General features: G+C 50.0%; 1 protein-coding gene across 4 annotated transcripts in view; it reads right to left on the bottom strand.

Moving 5' to 3' along the window:
• Positions 1–17,742, bottom strand: part of SIPA1L2 (signal induced proliferation associated 1 like 2) — a 224,214-nt gene that overhangs the window by 30,008 nt on the left and 176,464 nt on the right. For all 4 annotated transcript variants that reach the window (XM_030334658.1, XM_030334657.1, XM_030334656.1 and 1 more), the window contains exons 11-15: positions 13,325–13,582; positions 11,497–11,580; positions 9,554–9,654; positions 9,050–9,153; positions 6,396–6,784 (exon numbers count right to left, since the gene is read on the bottom strand). In XM_030334658.1, the coding sequence (XP_030190518.1) occupies positions 6,396–6,784; positions 9,050–9,153; positions 9,554–9,654; positions 11,497–11,580; positions 13,325–13,582 (936 nt within the window). The remainder of the gene's footprint in view (positions 1–6,395; positions 6,785–9,049; positions 9,154–9,553; positions 9,655–11,496; positions 11,581–13,324; positions 13,583–17,742) is intronic.

Consider the following 17,742-nt stretch of genomic DNA (forward strand, 5'->3'; position numbering starts at 1 on the left):
CTGTGAACAAATGAACCGAGGTTGCCAACACCTTGGGTGAACCTCACAGACTTCAAGTAGAAAAAGCAGCAAGCCACAAAGAATATGTCGCACGGTTCCATGTTTTTATTTTTAATTTTTCTTAACGTTTATTTATTTTTGAGACAGAGAGAGACAGAGCATGAACAGGAGAGGGTCAGAGAGAGGGAGACACAGAATCGGAAGCAGGCTCCAGGCTCTGAGCCATCAGCCCAGAGCCCGACGCGGGGCTCGAACTCACGGACCGCGAGATCGTGACCTGAGCCGAAGTCGGACGCTTAACCGACTGAGCCACCCAGGCGCCCCCGGTTCCATGTTTAAATAAAGTTTACAAACAGGCAAAACGGGACAAGGTTGCTCAGGAACGCAGGTATTCAGTTCGGAAAACAGTGAGGAGAGGCGAGGGGAGGGGGACGAGGAAAGCCGGCTAGAGGCTCCCTCCAGGGAGAAGAGAAGGGCATGGGAGTGGGTTCTGACACCGCAAGGCCAACTCCGCATCTGGTGGTCGTATGCGCGTTTGCTGCGCAATCACGTGACCCAACAACAAACTACTACTGAAATGATGGAATCCCTAAATCGCAACAAAAATTGTTTGAAGTCAGCAGTTGAGCTACTAAGGCCAGAGGGACTCCCCGCTGACAGTATAACCCACCCACAGAAATAGAAAAGCCTACAGATCTTTTTTAATTCAGGAAGAACTGACAACAGAAAGTTTCGTGACAAATGACAAACTGCGGTGATAAGTGCCAGAATTCAGAAAGCAAGGAGGGCTTCACTTTCAGGAAAGTTGACACGCCAGGGCCCTCTGAGGACCCCGGGGCCGGACTGGCTGTGTCTTCATGCTAACTTCCCGGTGAGACCCGGGGAGGCTTTCTGAACCTCAGTTTTCTCATCTGTGAAAGGGGCTGTAACAGGGCCTCCCCTCAAAGGACTGCTCCGAAGACTATGTTAATATTAGCGAAGCACTTACAACAATACATGCCACAGAGCAGGCATTACAGGAAGGTCAATTTTTGTTAGTGATGCACGCAAACGAGTTGTCCATAAGTAGGAGTACTTGCTATTCAAAGAGTTTACCGTAGGGCTCCCTGGGTGGCAGGCTTTCTGGTAGGATGAAATATTAACCTTATTCCGAAACCCGATGAGCGCTACCGTTCTGAAAACCCTGCGTATAGAGTTAAGTATCCTACAAGGTAGGAAGTAAAAGAAAAAAATCAAAATGAGGAATGGTTATTAAAATGGGCTTTTTATAAACGTTCAGAAGGAAAGAGGGTAACAAAATAAACCAACTCACTTTGGAGGGTTTACGTGTTGGAGGCACTGTGGTATATGAAAAATTAAAACACAAACAAAACAGGGGCGCCTGGGTGGCTCAGTCAGTTAAGCGTCTGACTTTGGCTCAGGTCATGATCTCGTGAGTCACGAGTTCGAGCCCCGCGTCAGGCTCTGTGCCGACAGCTCAGAGCCTGGAGCCTGCTTCGGATTCTGTGTCCCCCTCTCTCTGTCTGCCCTACCCCCCCACCCGCGCTTGCACTCTCTCTCTCTCTCAAAAATAAACAAACATTAAAAAAAAAACAAATAAAACACCTCATTTACTACTATGAAGTAACTCAGCTACGGGTGGTGGGTCTGGTGTTCCTGAGTGTGGCTCAAAACTCCTTCCATCTGGGCTCTAAATCGTGGACTCTGGGGGAAGATGTGTCACTGCCTTCCCATGCCCCGAGCTACCCAAGGAAGAAGCAAGGAGCACTGAGAAAGGGAGCTTTGAACTCTTTCCATTTACCGGGTATACAACCAGGGATACACTCCCAACATATGGGGTCTGTAGATGGAGGCCTGGAGATTTCCACCTAAGCTGCGAATTTTGAGAAACTTCAGATCGACGGATAAGGTATACAAATAGTAGAAACACATCCCTATATCCTTCACCTACATTCACTGTTACTATCTTGCTACATATATCCCTCTCTGAACCATTTGAGAATTGGTGGCAAACTCTCTATCATACTCCTATATTTTAGAAAATTTTGTTAATGTTTATTTTTGAAGGAGAGAGAGACAGAGTGTAAGTGGAGGAGGGGCAGAGAGAGAGAGAGAGAGAGAGAGAGAGAGAGACAGACAGAATCCGAAGCAGGCTCCAGGCTCTGAGCTGTCAGCATAGAGACCAACGCGGGGCTCCAACTCAGCACCCGTGAGATCATGACCTGAGCCGAAGTCAGACGTTTAACTGACTGAGCCACCCAGGCACCCCACCAATATAAAATATTTAAACACTAAACTCTAAGAGCAAATTCACCAAATCGATTTGATGAGCAACGTGGCAAAAATCTATGCTTAGCAGCAGTGACATCATTATCAAAGTTTTCTCTGAAATGGGTAAATATTCTAGAATGTTGGCAGTAAGCTTTTCATGAATCCTTGCCTTCTAGACTAAAGTTCTCATTTTAGAGTTTCACCCGCCAGATTCCCATCACTGCTACTAAGGGAAGGGTATGAATAATGATATACAAGGGATGCTATGAGCCATTCTGCAGGAGAATCCAGAACACGAAATTATTATTATTTTTTTGCAGTTGACTTATTTCACTTTGCAGAACCTTGGTTAGGCTGATACAAATCCTGCTTTGTGTTCTGAGCTCTTACCTAAGCGCCTTCCCCTGGCAGAAAAAAACGGGTTTGCTGAACTAAAGGTCTGAGCAGCAGAGAAAGCAGGCTGCAAACCCCTGGGGTCCCATCTTGGATGACCTCTGCACACCCCTCCCCGCGCCTGTTTTTGCCCTGCGCCACGGAAGCTTGTCTTAAAGAGTTTGAAGTCCTCTGTCTCCCTCCGCACAGTCCTGCAGTCCTACCACACACACACAACTCTGTGTTTCTTTCCTCCCAGACGTCTGCTGGGAAGTTAAGTGTGTGAGCGCTGGGGGGGAGGGGGGGGGTGGCGGTCGTGCAAAAAAGCAGAACTAGAGGATTAAGTGTGTGCCACCCACTGATCGGGCCTCCTGAAACTGGGAACTGGGAACAGCTGATCCCAGGTGCACCCTACTCCTCCAGCAGAAATCCCCAGTGGGTTTATGAACTCAATCGGTAAGGGGTTACCCAGCCCTCCTCGTCTCCCACGTATTCCAAGGCCTACCCTGTGCAAAGCAGTGTAGCGGGTGCTGTGGATACCAAGTGAACGAGGCAGGCCAAGTGCCTTCTGGCCTCCAAACAGGACACTCCAGTGAGGGGAGGCAGAGCTAAGTTCTTATTCGGGGAGATGCATAATAGGCCCAAACCATTTCAGCTCTGGGTGAGGGCTAAAAAGAAACTAAAACACGGGATGGGGTACAGAGGGCATGGGGGCCGGGCTGTGATCTTCGCCAGGTGCTCAGCCCTGGTGTCAGCCCCTGCCCAGGTTTATTCTGCTCTTTCTCCTACGTGGGGTGCTCCCAGTCGTAGCCCAGACCGCCAGGCACTGGGCCTCAGCTCCCAGCCCAAAGAGAACCAGAGGAGAAAGTAGGGGGCTGGTGATTTCATCACCACAGACACACAGGCCCTTTCGGGCTTGCAGAATCGGACAGAGGCCTTACTGAGCAAAAATTCCTTTTCCTTCCACCCTCAGAGACTTTAAATCTCATTTTAAATATTTTAAATGTGAAATATCAGGGCGCCTGGGTGACTCCCGTCAGTTAAGCGTCCCACTGGCTCAGGTCAGGACCTCACAGTTCTGAGTTCGAGCCCCGCGTCGGGCTCTGTGCTGACGGCTCAGAGCCTGCAGCCTGCTTTGGATTCTGTGTCCCCCTCTCTCTCGCTCTCTCAAAAATAAATAAACATTAAAATAAATAAGGAAGTGTAAAATATTGATATATTTAATACAGAATTCAAAAACAAAATATATATTTCACATATACATAAAATAACATTTAAAATTTTTAAATATTTTGAATATTTTAAAAATGTCAAAATATTTTAAATCTGATTTTCTCTAGTTCTTCTGCACAGGTCAGAGGACAGACAGGAGGAAGTATTCAAAAGATTCAATTTGCTGACTTAATTTCCTACTGAGCAAAAGCCTACAGTGTAAGTTGAAACGTGGCCTCAGAGTCACCGTCAGCGAACGACCGCGAGAAAAAACCCAGCCAGGTGGGAACGGCTCCTAGTCCCTCAACATATATCATTTCCACAACAGCTGTGGACGCACTCAGTTTAAAGAGGTAGAAAAAAAGGCAAATCCATCAGAAATTCAATCTTGCACTCTCATATACTTTCTAATAGCCTAACCCACTAAATTAACGAATGGTTCAGGTATTCAACAAAATCTCCTTCAAATCCTATAAATATCCCTACCTCTATTTACAAATGAAGGTGCTCTGAGAAGCAGGTTCCACAGAAATTTTCCTTAATAGTGCGACACAGTTCCATCTGCGATGCCAATTACATTTGTCTAACAAGGTATCGCGAAGTCAGCTGTGTCACAAGTCTCGTCAACTCTGAACGAGACATTACAAGCGGGTGGAATCCCGAGATGATTTCTGTAAGTATGGCCGATTTTCAACTGTCCCTGAAATTAGGATAGGAATAATGCAGGTAACCGAAGTCACTGCTAATACTCCTATATTATTTATTTATTCCTAAACATATTTTAAGTCAAGTTAGTAAAGAGAACTGGTAAACAGTGGTAAGAATGTCTATCTTGAAAACCATTTTCGCATCCTATGCTCCATCTGCCTCCGTAGAAGAAGACGGAGTATGGGGTGGATGGACAGTAAGGACTCCCCTGCCTGGCATCCGCTCCCCCTTCTACTGGTGTAACAATACCCCGATTTCTTCCGGGGAAGCAGCTGTCTTCACCACCCCTCAGCCGCCTCCTGCCTCAGACAATGGTGCCCCCTACCATGGTGGTGAAAGCCAAGGGAGTGTGAGGAGATATTTGGGGGTGGGGGTGAGGGGGAGAGTTTCTGCTGAAACTAGACAAGAACCACACTTTCTTCCTGTGGACAAAAGAGCGTGAGCTCGGGGGGCCTACCGGCGACACGGCCAAATTCAGCCAAGAGGATCCCCCCACCATGATTTCGGGGCCTATCACGTCAAGCCTAATGATGGGAGCAGTCCAGTCTTGGGTGGTTATCAAGCGAGCTGCAGCAGCACCTTGACGGTTCTGGACTTTTCTGTTACATGAGCCACAATACTGCCTTTGTTGTGTGAACCGATTAGTGGGGGGGGGAGGGTCTTCTTTGACTTGTAACATAAACGCCCTCGAGTGACACATGCGGTAAGTAAGACACCGAGGAAGGTGTTAGCCACAGGACAATAAACGCGGGACCGCAGCAGTGAGTATGTGCGCACACGCGCAAGTTTGACGTAAAGAATTTTCCACAACTTCCGGGGGAGACAGCCGAGATGCTCTGCACGCTGGCACTGAGAACGTGACCACGGCTACTCCTGTTTGTGCCCACTGACTGCGTGTGGGTCTGTCCAACGTGGCTCCCAGCTGAGACTCCGTGAGGTCCCCATCCCCTGGCGGTGGCTGTGTGACAAAGGGAGAACGTCTGGCGGGAGATGGGGGGAGGGGGAGGGCAGCAGTGGCCTTGAGAAAGGCCCTTGCGGAAAGTCCCACAGTAGCTGGGAGCCGGGTTAGGAAGCCTCGCAGGCAAGAGGGAGATCAGGGTAGCCGGTGTGGTTAAAGTCTGTCCACAGCCACCTCTGAACAAATGGATTTCTTCATCTAGTCTCTGAAGGCAGAAATCACAGACTGGATGGGTTTTTGAAATGTTGTACTGACATACGTCTCACACACACACACACACACACACACACACACACACACAGGAGTTTAAAACCACTCGTAACCGTGTGTTAAACATCTACACCTCAGAATAGCATCCTGTTAAATGCAGCTAGTCTTTGTTTTAAAAAACCGAACCAATCATCTGAACGAACTTTTGGACCTTGGGTCCCCCCTTTCGGTAAAGGGGACTCCGGGACGCAGCTCAGTGGGCACAACCTCCATCTAAGGGAGCTGCGCACAGCCCCCCGAATTACCGTGCGCTGCAGCCTGAGGGCCGCCTCGCTTGCCATCAACTTCTCCTAAAAACTTAGCAACAAGCCGAACTGGGAGAGAGGTCAGTGCCTACGGGAGCGAGCCACCGCGCTGTGCAGCTTTTTCTCTCCGATTTAAAGAGAAGAGTAGCGACACCCCACGCGAGTGACTTCCCGGGGTGCGCATCTCATGGTGGGACCTGAGACATGAGCCCTTCCTCTGAAGTCACACGGCCGGGCACGCAGGGGGCCGGCCCACCGGGCCGGCACACGCCCTTCCCATCCCGGGGCCCCTCCCCGCCCCCAGCAGGACCGGGCGGGCCCCCCTCGCCGGTGCCGGCCAGTGGTGCAGGGGCACTGACCTGGAGTGAGACGAGATCTCGCTGAGGTCGCCCACGCTGCCGTCGGCCGCGCTGCCGGCCGAGATGGGCGGCGCGTAGCCGTGCACCGCGTACATCTTCGCCGCCTCGCCGTCAGGCCCTGGGAGGTCGGCCGGGTCGCCCCACTGCTCGGCGCGGCTGTGGATCACGGCCCTGCCGCCCGCCAGGTGCACGGGGCCCAGGACCGCGGCGGGCATGCAGGGGGCCGTGTCGATGCCACTGTCCGTGGAGGCCCCTTTGATGTAGGTGAGCCCCAGCAGCTCCGGGTCCATCAGGTCCCCGGAACCAAAGTGCTTGTCGTCGCTGTTGCTGGACGTGTTGCTGGACAGCGTGTTGCTGCTGGAGTGACTGGAGCAACTTTTGTCTCCAATCTGGAGAAGAGAGAGAAACGGAGGGGCGTCAAACAGACCCCGGGCTCTGCTTCCTTGTGAAACTTCTTCTCGCCCAGACTCACAGAGCTACAGGCCAGAGGATCCCCCCCGAAACCCTTCTGACGCGCCCCACAACGTGAGACGATGAATGACAGAACTCACTTTTATGGGTTTTTGTTTTTTTAGAATTCACTTTTATTTTTTTATTTTTATTTTTTTTAATCTTTATTATTTATTTTTGAGAGAGAGAGAGAGAGAGAAAGAGTCTGAGCAGGGGAGGAGTAGAGAGAAAGGGAGACACAGAATCGGAAGCAGGCTCCAGGCTGGTAGCACCGAGCCCGATGTGGAGCTTGAACCCACGAACCGTGAGATCGTGACCCGAGCCGAAGTCGGGTGCTTAACCGACTGAACCACCCAGGCACCCCTAGAAATTCACTTTTAAAAACTCTCCTGGTTTTATGCACAAGTCCCAGACTCCTAATCCGGCTCATAACTCATCTTAAGTTACATGGGAATCTCAAGCCTTTGTTCGATTCTTCGTGCGTGAAACATGAAAGTGTTGCCGCGGTGTCACCAACCGGAAAATAATCAACAAACGTTACACAAACCGCGGAGGCGCATGGAAAATTAGCACAGAGAGGGGAGCAGTCTTTCATCAAGAAAGCTCTCCTTGGGGCGCCTGGGTGGCGCAGTCGGTTAAGCGTCCGACTTCAGCCAGGTCACGATCTCGCGGTCTGGGAGTTCGAGCCCCGCGTCGGGCTCTGGGCTGATGGCTCAGAGCCTGGAGCCTGTTTCCGATTCTGTGTCTCCCTCTCTCTCTGCCCCTCCCCTGTTCATGCTCTGTCTCTTTCTGTCCCAAAAAATAAATAAACGTTGAAAAAAAAAAAATTTAAAAAAAAAAAAAAAAAAAGAAAGCTCTCCTGTGACAAACTGCAGTGCCAGCCCTGGGTTCGGGCACAAGACCCGGGTTTGAATCACAGCGGTGGGACGGTGTCCGGTCGGTCACTTAGCCCCTCCCTGCGCTCACAATACTGGGCTCCGATGATTAATGCGCGGGCCCAGTGAGATAATGCACGGCCGCACGCTGCCACCGCGAAGCGTGATCTAATACGAGTGACTTCTCTGAGGGAGCCGGAGTCACCGTATGCCCCCGGTGCTAATGAGAAGGGGCTCTCCTTGCAGTCTCTGGAAGACACAAAGCAAAGGGAGCATCTGACTCAGGGAATCATGCCGACTGGCTTCTCTTCAGAGCCTGGGAAGACGGACAAGGCCTGAAGCAGAAGCCAAGGGCTGGCATCATGAGGCCAACTCATGTCCTGATCTACCTTAAAGTGGTTTGGCCTTTTCTCCTTCCTGCCGCCCGTCAGATCCTTAAGCACACCCCCCTGACCTTCTTAGCACACACTGCCGTTCTCACGTCTACTCCTACCCCTGCCTTCCTAAGGGGGTCTTAGACCACCGTCAGAGATTTGTCAAGGTGGAATTCAACGGCTACTGTGAGGCTGGCTCAAGACAAGCCCCTGACATCGCTAAGGGAAGGACGGTCCCAAGGGTTCCCCGGGCACTCGGCTGCAGAGCTCGCCAGTGACTCCCGAACAAAGAGGGAAAAAGCAGCTCAGGCCAGGAAATGATAAAATTTCTTCACCTGCGAGCTCTCAAAACTAAGCTAGTTTCAAATGTTGGCTTTTTTTGGCCAACGGCCAACAGGTCACGTTTTCGCATGTGACAGGAAGTTCTGCCTCACTGAGCTACGGCCGCCTGTATGGAACGGCATGTGCTAATGCATGGAACGGCATGTGCCAATGCCCGGGAGCCCATGCCGGGCACTCTGGAGCACTACCTGTCAGTCCTCGCTGCTGACCGCTAGTCAGCGGCCACGAGTAGTACCGTGAATCATTACGCGGCCAGCTATGGGCAGGGTATGCTGCTTTGCACTTTCTGGCACCGCCCACAAGGGCGTAAACCGTTGACCATAAAAACAGGACTGTGGTTTAGTAACCGCGATGCCGGATGTCACGGATCGAAAGGCTGGAGGACATAGTCTTGGCTTTGCCAGTAATTTCCCGTGTGGCCTTTCTCTGAGGCTCTTTAGAAATCAAGGAGGGAAAAGAAAATGTAACTTATGTATAGATTTGTTTTCACCTCATCTCCAAGAGACCTGGGAGGTAGACGGCCTGCCACCGAGTCCCTGGATCCTCACGCGACGTGTGCGGAGATGCATGAGGCCGGCCACGTGAGAGGGGCGTTTACGGACGAGGGACTTACGTGGGAAAGCTTGTTGGGGGAGTCTTTGCAACTTGAATCTTTCTGCAGGGCTCTTTCCTTATAGGAACTCAGGACTTTGGAGGGTGGGCCATGCCATTTGGTTTCTGTCGCATAAAGAGAGAAGAGGAGAATATCTGGTTTTTAGTGTTAACGAGACAGCAAAGCAACACAGAAGCCGAACAAAATGGTGTGGAGACAACGAGCGGGACTGTGGTTCTAGACCCTTCTGGTCTCCCCAACGGATACACCCCCAGGGTGGGCGGGACCACCACCAGAAGGTCAATGTTCCGTTGCCACAGGCACCACAAGCACAACCACCCAGGACGAGGTGCCCCGTGGCGTCGGAAGACCCCGCCGACCACACGGGCTTGCTCCCACGACAGTGCTCACCAAGTAGGCTGAGCCAACGGACGAATGAACGAGTAAACAAGCGACAGGAGGAAGGAGGGAAGGGGGTTGAAGAGCACGGAGGAAGGCCAGTTTACCAGCCGGGTTTCTCATTACCCAGATGCCTGCTTCCTTCCAGCACCTCCTCCCGCTCCCTGGCTCCTTCACACTCCAAAGGGCCCGCGCCCTGGTGCTCGAGCAGCAGGGGAGACTGGCACCTGCAAAGACCACAGAGCTGAGTGGCCAGCCGGCTGGCCGGGCATCCGCGGACACATCCCCTGGGGGTGCTGCTCCGGAATGGGGGCGCGGGGGGGAGCCCTCAGCAGAAGTCGTGTGCCGGCCCGGCCCTGCCAGGAGTGCTTCAAGCGGCTGTAATCGGGGACCCTATGGTGTCACTGCCGGCTCAACAGAGGCACCTGGATGACAGCCATTTACAGACACCAAAGGGCTGCCCATGCCAGGAGGTGGGAGGGCTGTCCAGGGTCAGAAAACCTGTCCCCAGTAAGCCAAGGAGGAGCTCACTGCTTCTGTTTCGTTTTCTTCTGCTTTCCTTCCTGCTGAGAATATATGGAACCAATACTTCTTTATATTAATGATTTTAAGGACAAGCAAGACTGTTTCGCTCTAGACTACACCTCGGTGGACTCCGTGGTATGAAAACCCCAAAGAGGGCAACGTAATTCTACAAAAGAAATAAAGGACGGGAAACTTCTTCCTGTTACAAAACGATTCTTACTTACAGATTCTGGTTACAAACATCGACTGCTAAGCCTAAACCAAAGGGATCCAGGGAGAGACATTTCCCTCTGCTTCTGCGAGAGCAGTAACGAAGTTGCTGTTCCCCCAGCAAGACCCTTCTCTGTCCTTCTCTGCCCTGGCAGTTCTCTCCTCTCCAGACTCAACTGCAAAACAGTACGTGGCATGGGGCGCCTGGGTGGCTCAGTCGGTCGAGCGCCCGACGTCGGCTCAGGTCGTGATCTCACGGCTCGTGGGTTCGAGCCCCGCGTCAGGCTCTGGGCTGACGGCTCAGAGCCTGGAGCCTGCTTCGGATTCTGTGCCTCCCTCTCTCTCTGCCCCTAACCCACTTGCATTCTGTCTCTCTCTCTCTCTTAAAAATAAATAAACGGGGCGCCTGGGTGGCGCAGTCGGTTAAGCGTCCGACTTCAGCTCAGGTCACGATCTCGCGGTCCGGGAGTTCGAGCCCCGCGTCGGGCTCTGGGCGGATGGCTCGGAGCCTGGGGCCTGCTTCCGATTCTGTGTCTCCCTCTCTCTCTGCCCCTCCCCCGTTCATGCTCTGTCTCTCTCTGTCCCAAAAATAAAAAAAAAAATAAATAAACGTTGAAAAAAAAAATAAATAAACATTAAAAAAATAAAATAAATAAAACAAAAAAAAACCAGTACGTGCAAAAGATGCTGCCGGGAACACCACCCTCGCCCTTTCCGTCCCTGACTTTGCTGGATGTTTCTTCTGGGTTTCTGTATCTGTCAGTTCAGCAGACCTCGGGCATCCTTGGGCTCGACCTGACCTGCCGGCTCTTGGACACCACACACACACACACACACACACACACACACACACACACACACGCTACCGGGGACGGTCCTCAGCGGCGTGTGTGAGCACCCCACCCCCCCACCGCTGTTCTCAAACAGGAGGCAGGAAAAGACGGCCAAGCGCTCTACCTGCCTTCTCTGATGTCGGGCTGTGCTTCAGAGAAAAAACACTTCCAAGAGAGGCTGTGAATTTGCTCCTCGTCAGCAACTTAAGCGAGGGGAAAACTCCTGAGGGCCACTGCCTAGAGAGTCCCCTAACCCTTCATTTTCAAAAAGACTTTCCTTAAGACGACAAAACACACAGGCTCAGAATACGGACAAATGAGCTCGGCGTACATAGACATGACGAGCTGCTTGGCCTGGACGAGTGACTTATGACAAGCCTGCCTGGCTTTTTTATACCCCCCCAAGTGGCCCCATGTACAGCAGGCACTCAGTACACGCTTCAGTGAGTTACTGACCAGGTCCCGCCCAGGGGCCAGCAAGGAGGTAAGACTGAGCAGTACCCGTCATATGTCGCCTGCGGTCTCCAGGGTCCGCTGCCACCAGGCCCGGGGTCGCTGGAGGAGGACTGGTTGCTGGGCGAACTTCTGGAACAGTAACTAGAATTATTAACGGGGCACCGAGGGGCCTGCACAGCAGCCAACGTGGCAACCGGGCCCAGTTTGTTTTACAAATAAACTCATCTTACAATGACAGAGAAAAGGAAGAAATTTGCATCGCAGCGTGAAACAGAATAAACCATAGGCAAATACACCAGGAATGGGGGGGGGGGGGCGGGGAAGAGACATTAGGTGGCCATTTATCACAGGAAGGAGATGTGGCAGAAACAAGCCTTCACCATCTGAAGACTTAAAGTGCAGAGAATGATTCTGGTGAAATATGGAAGGACAGCACACAAACCCCCAAGAATACAGAATTATGAAAACATTACTACCATTTGTTCTATAAAGCTTCATGCAAGGCACGTTCGGGTCCTATATTTGCAATCTATGCGGAGGGAAAACCCTAAATTGGTCAAAACCTTTTTTTTTTCATACATCTGTTGAATGAAATCCTATTTATTTCAGATACACCAAAATAAGTATGACCCTTGAGAGCTCACTTGATAAAGATGTGCTTGCCAGGTTTCCATTTTGTTGCTAGAACTCTCCAGGTCTTTTCCCTATAATTTACTACATTCTGCATTAAAAAGGGAGGCTCTGGAGACCCCGTCCCTCCCACATGCTGCCCTTTTACCTGGGCTACCCACGTGCACTTCTTTGAATATGGTGAGTTTATAAACTCAGCAGACATCCGAGCGAGGAGGCCCAGAGCCAAGATAATTTAATGCCAAATTAAAGGCACATCGTTCCTGCATTCAACCTATAAAGAATAAACTAGAGAAAGACCTCATGTTTTAATCTAATTGTCATTAATACCTGTATAGGCTTACTATGTGCCAGGAATGGTTCTAAGCGGTTTGCACGTATTGACTGATTCAATCCTCATAATGCCCTGAAGAGGTCCTCTCTTATTACTGGGTTTATTTTTCAGATGAGGAAATCGGAGTGAGGAGAGGGTGAGCAGCCCGGCTCAACATCCTTGTTTCCAACGCTCTAACAGATACCAGAGCCCCACCAGCCACTCTGCACAAACTCACGGCCTCTCCATGGCCCGTAAGTTACGAGAGAACGAAAACTAAAGCGGGAGAAATCAACTGCTTTAACCACAAAAAGCCAAATTTACCATTTTGTTCCCTTAAAACTACCTAATGCGAATTATGCACCTAAAAATTCTCACCAGCTTCTAATGCCAACTTTTAAACAAGCGCATTCTGTCATTGAAAAATTAACTTGAAGTTTAACTCAACTTGCTTAAAATAAGAGGAACAAAGCGAAGATGTGCTAATGACCTTGGGACCTCTTAAAATGCTACACTTAAAATACTACATTAGGAAGATGGGATTCGGTCCCCAAGTTTGCAGTTTTATTTATACTTAAAACTGCCTGCGCTCATCTAGAGGCTCCTGGGAATGCCTTCCCCGTTATCGTGCCCCGAAGGTTTAGGGAGCAAGGTGACCAGGAGGACCAGGACGGAGAGAAAGTCGCCGCCCTGGTGGGCGCATCTGGAACAGAACCTGCGTGCCACCGGCACCAGTGCTGGGCGAGGGGCGGGGACAGATCCCAGGCACCACCTCATCTGGGGCCCGCCCTGCCGCCTGCCTGGCCTGCTTGTTCAGAACAGGCCAACCCAGAACCCATCAAGCCAAAGCCGAAGTGCCTCCCTGTAATGTCAAGTTCCAGCCCCAGGGTCTGATAAGCGCCGTCCCTGGGGAAAGGGCATCGGCATTACCTCGTGCCGTCCGGCAGCTTCCGGTCGAAGGAGGTGCTCCGGGGAATGGCAGCCTGGGCCTGCTGTAGCAGCTGCTGGCACTGCAGGCGGTCGGGCGTGCCGGGCACCGGGGAAGCCCTGGACAGCGGCTGCAGGGCGGGCGTGGGCACGCGGTGCCACGTGGTGTTCCTCCGGAAGGGCGTTTTGTACTCGCAGGGGGTGCCTTCACTGTCCAGTTTGTACTCCACCATGGGGATCCGGCAGAGCTCCGAACACCCTCTGTGGGGCCGAGAAGAGCGGATGAGTAGGGAGGGAGGCTGGGCGCCGAGCCATCAGCACGGCTGCCGGCGGCTTGCAGAGACCGGAGGAGAGCCACGCACCCTAAGGAGTATCCCTGGCTTCTGGTGCCTCTGTTTATGCTCCAGTATGAACCAGCAGGATCTGGTATCACGCTGGTGATTCTGGTTTATGGCAGATACCCTCTCTACGTCTTTCGCAAACTTCTTAGTCTCGAACGTATCTTTAACCAATTTGCACACGTGACATCGTGCACAGTGAACACAGGCAATAAACAAACTTTAACAGATAAAAAATGCCTCCTATACCATCTGAACAGGGTCAAGAGAAGTACAGTTCTATAACCGGGAATTAGTCGCATGTCACTTCTTCTATGGAGTCTGAGAACAGTGGAAAATAAAATTAGTAAAAGCTGTCACAGTCCAGGGGAAACCCGAGTGCCCGTCCCGTCACAGTGTGGGTCTGAGTTACCACAGTCACTCTCTGAAACTAGCGCTACAGCTCCCAGAACGTCATCTCCTGGAATGCTCTCTCGTGTGCTCAAATGACCAGTCAGGAACCTGTTAGCCTCAAAATATGATTTAAGTGAGACATCTCTCAAGTTTCTCACTAATTACATAGTGCACACAGTACTATTAACTTGACAAAGTTGGCCCGTGAAACCAACTGGCGCCGTTTGGCAAGGACACGGGAAGCCTGGGTAGGTTTCAAATCTGAGCGCTGGTGCCTCTCCCCAGACATTCCAGAGTCAACACAAAAACTTGGTAATATTCACCCCTTGAGAAACCTACTAGGGTAACATGGTTCTTTAAACGGGAGACTTCTATTCTCAGGATGGTAGAAGAACGTTTCAGCCTCTTGTCCAAATCATAATGCAACAACAAAGAGAACAGGAAATAGACACAAACTTGACCATCTACAAAAATTGAGACAACTGAAACTCTAAACCTCAGCAATCAAAGACGAAAGGCCAGTGGAACAGTGCTAAAGGTTTAGCAGAGCAGAGGAAGGCAAAACCCAAGGGTGTGCAGAGGGAGACAAGGAGAGATGAGACCATCCCCCTCGCACAACCCCGAGCAGGTGCAGGGACAGGGAGCATCAGGTAGCACGGGAGGCAGGAGTGAGGGAGAAGGCTTAGGAGGTGGGGGTTATTTAGAAGAGTACACAAAAGAAAAGTTTGACACTGGGCGGCTCGGGTCCATTCAGGCAATTACCACCCCTGCCTCTAGGGGGCAGGAACAATGGTCGAGGGACCGCCACCTGACGGGATCCAGACACAGAGGAAAAGCACGGCCGAAAACAAAAGGTTAAGTGAAAGTCTCACTGGAAAATGAGACCTGCAGTCATTTCTTCTTACTCCAAACCCAGCTTCATAATGCTGATCACCCCACAAAGGTGGATGAGGATCTCCCTCTAGAGAAAAGACCATGAGATGTATATTAGATATAAGCCACCCAATCACGCTGTGTGAGGCTCACTGACCAACCATATCCTTCAAGACAGAGGAACTTTTGAAATTTAAAAACATGGCAGCTAAATTTCAAAATAAAAAAGTCCACTAAGACAGCTGTAAGGAAAAAAAAAGAAAAAAAAAAAAAGAAAAAAAGGGGTGCTTGGGTGACTCAGTCGGTTAAGCGTCCAACTTTGGCTCAGGTCATGATCTCGCAGTCTGTGGGTTCAAGCCCCGCGTCGGGCTCTGTGCTGACAGCTCAGAGCCTGGAGCCTGTTTCAGATTCTATGTCTCCCTCTTCCTCTGACCCTCCCCTGTTCATGCTCTCTCTCTCTCTCTCTGTCTCAAAAATAAATAAATGTTTAAAAAAAAAAAAAAAGAAAAGAAAAAAATAAATAAATAAATGTTAAAAAATATTTAAAAAAAGACAGCTGTAAGGGAAACTGAGGAGCTCTCCCAAAATGTTACTGGAGGGCGAGCATATGAAAATTAAAGTTCATTCCAAAAAGTCTAATAATGTCTACGTAACAGAGGTACCAGAAAGATAAAAGAGAGAGAGAAGGGTGGAGAGGAGATTATTAAGAAACAATACAAGAAAATCTCCAGAATTAAAAGATACATAAAATCAGATTAAAAGGTCCACAGAGTGCTCAGTGCAGTGAGTGAAGAAAGGTCCATGTCAAGAGACATATACGTGCATACATACATAGGTGGGATGGGAAGAAACTTCCGGAGGCGATGGGTATGTTCATGGTGTTGATTATGATGATGGTTTCATGGGTGTCTACTTATCTCCAAACTCACTAAGCTGTATGTGTTAGATGTATACAGCTTGGTTACGTCCATCATACCTCAATATATATATATATTATTATTTTTTCCCCCAGACATCCTTATGGAACTACAAACCCTTGGGTTACAGAGAAGATCCTGAATTCCTAGGGTGGCGGGCGGGGGAGGGGGAGGGCAGGACGTTGGAGAGGGGGGCCGGCCTCACATAAAGGACTGGGGCACAGAACGGCTTTATTTTTCTCAACAGCACAACTGGATGCAAGTTACTTCTCACCCATCAAATCAACAGTACTTGGAGCCTGGGAGGAAGAGACAGGTAGGGATCAAAAACAGTGGCCTGCTTTTTGGCTAGGGAAACCACGTGGATGGTGGCACTACCCTCTGAGGAGAGAAGCAGACTGAACAAGCCATTGGAAAGAGACACTTAACGCCCGTTTTAGTAAACTTCACTTCATGTGTTATCCTAACTCTCCTTCTCCCAAAGCAAGATTCACCTCTTACCTGGGCAAGTTTAAATTACTCTGGATTTACTGAATGCATTAGTTAAATTACTGGTCAAGGACAATAAGTCCAGCTTTACACTGGATTGTCATGGACGGCACTTTCCAAGTGTTTTTCTACTTAACCAGAGGACACATCACCTTGACTAGTGATTCATCCATACGACCAACAACGTAAGTAGAAATCATAAGGGTGGGATATTACGGTCATACCAAAACATCAAGAAAACCTACTCTTGTCTTCCACCCTATCTGGTGCTCTAAGCAAGTGACTTGATATTCAGGGATCTCAAAGGCCGCAGTTGTGAATCCTAAAAGGAGGGAGACCTACCCAAGTTAAAGGTCCTGGAGTGAGATCTGAATGAAAGGAACACGGAAGTTTGAGTCTTGTGGACCAAAGGGCAACATGTATTTCCAGCGCCTTGTTTGGGTTCCAAGTTTCCTGGGCTGACTTAAAAGGAAGAAGCAGCACACAGAAGACAGATGGCTGAGGAGTGTGGAATATTTAATTCACCCTCATAGACTGTAGTCTTTAATAAGACATTGTAACTTAGCTCGAATCTCTGAGCGAAAACATTACACAAATTCATGCTCATGACTAATATTTTAGAGAGTGCTGACACAAGCGTGTGCAAACCCATGTGGTGGAGGGGAGATTCGGGGAGGAGTTATTTCACTTCCAGCCTCTTGCATGAAGTCATATGTAAATGATCTTTTGGATGCTAAAAACTGGCATACTTTTGCCCGAATACAAATCACGTACTTAAACAAATAGCTTTATTTGAAAATCGAAACTGATTGTTAGTATGTGACGTTTTTCTAGCAACTGCTCTTATAAACCCTAGGTGTCTGCTTTGTTCACTTCTGAGAGTAAGACAGCAAGTAAATACTGCTAATTTTACCATATTATCAGATCTAGTCCAATGTAGTCCTGCTGTCTATATAAAAGGAATGTCTGGGGGCACCTGGGTGGTTCGGTTGGTTGAGCGTCCGACTTCGGATCGGGTCATGATCTCACAGTTCGTGAGTTTGGGTCCCACATCGGGCTTTGTGCTGACAGCCCGGAGCCTGGAGCCTGCTTTGGATTCTGTGTCTCCCTCTCTCTCTGCCCCTCCCCCACTCTCACTCTGTCTCTCTCTCTCAAAAATAATAAACGTTAAAAAAATAAAATAAAATAAAAGGAATGTCTGGAAGGACATGTATAGAAAATTCAACCGATTTTTAGGGACGTGGGAAGAGGGCTCGATTAAGAATTGCCAGTTGGCTACAGCTGCTGCTGCAGGGAATACGGGAACGTCATCCGCACCTGCACCTGTCCCTGCACGCGTTCCTGTTGCCTCCGTGGGGAGACAGCGTGGGGCACCAGGCGAGACATCCCCGCTCCTCTATAGCAAAAAGCC

Source organism: Lynx canadensis, chromosome D2 (assembly GCF_007474595.2).
Source record: "Lynx canadensis isolate LIC74 chromosome D2, mLynCan4.pri.v2, whole genome shotgun sequence".
Lineage (NCBI taxonomy): Eukaryota > Metazoa > Chordata > Mammalia > Carnivora > Felidae > Lynx > Lynx canadensis.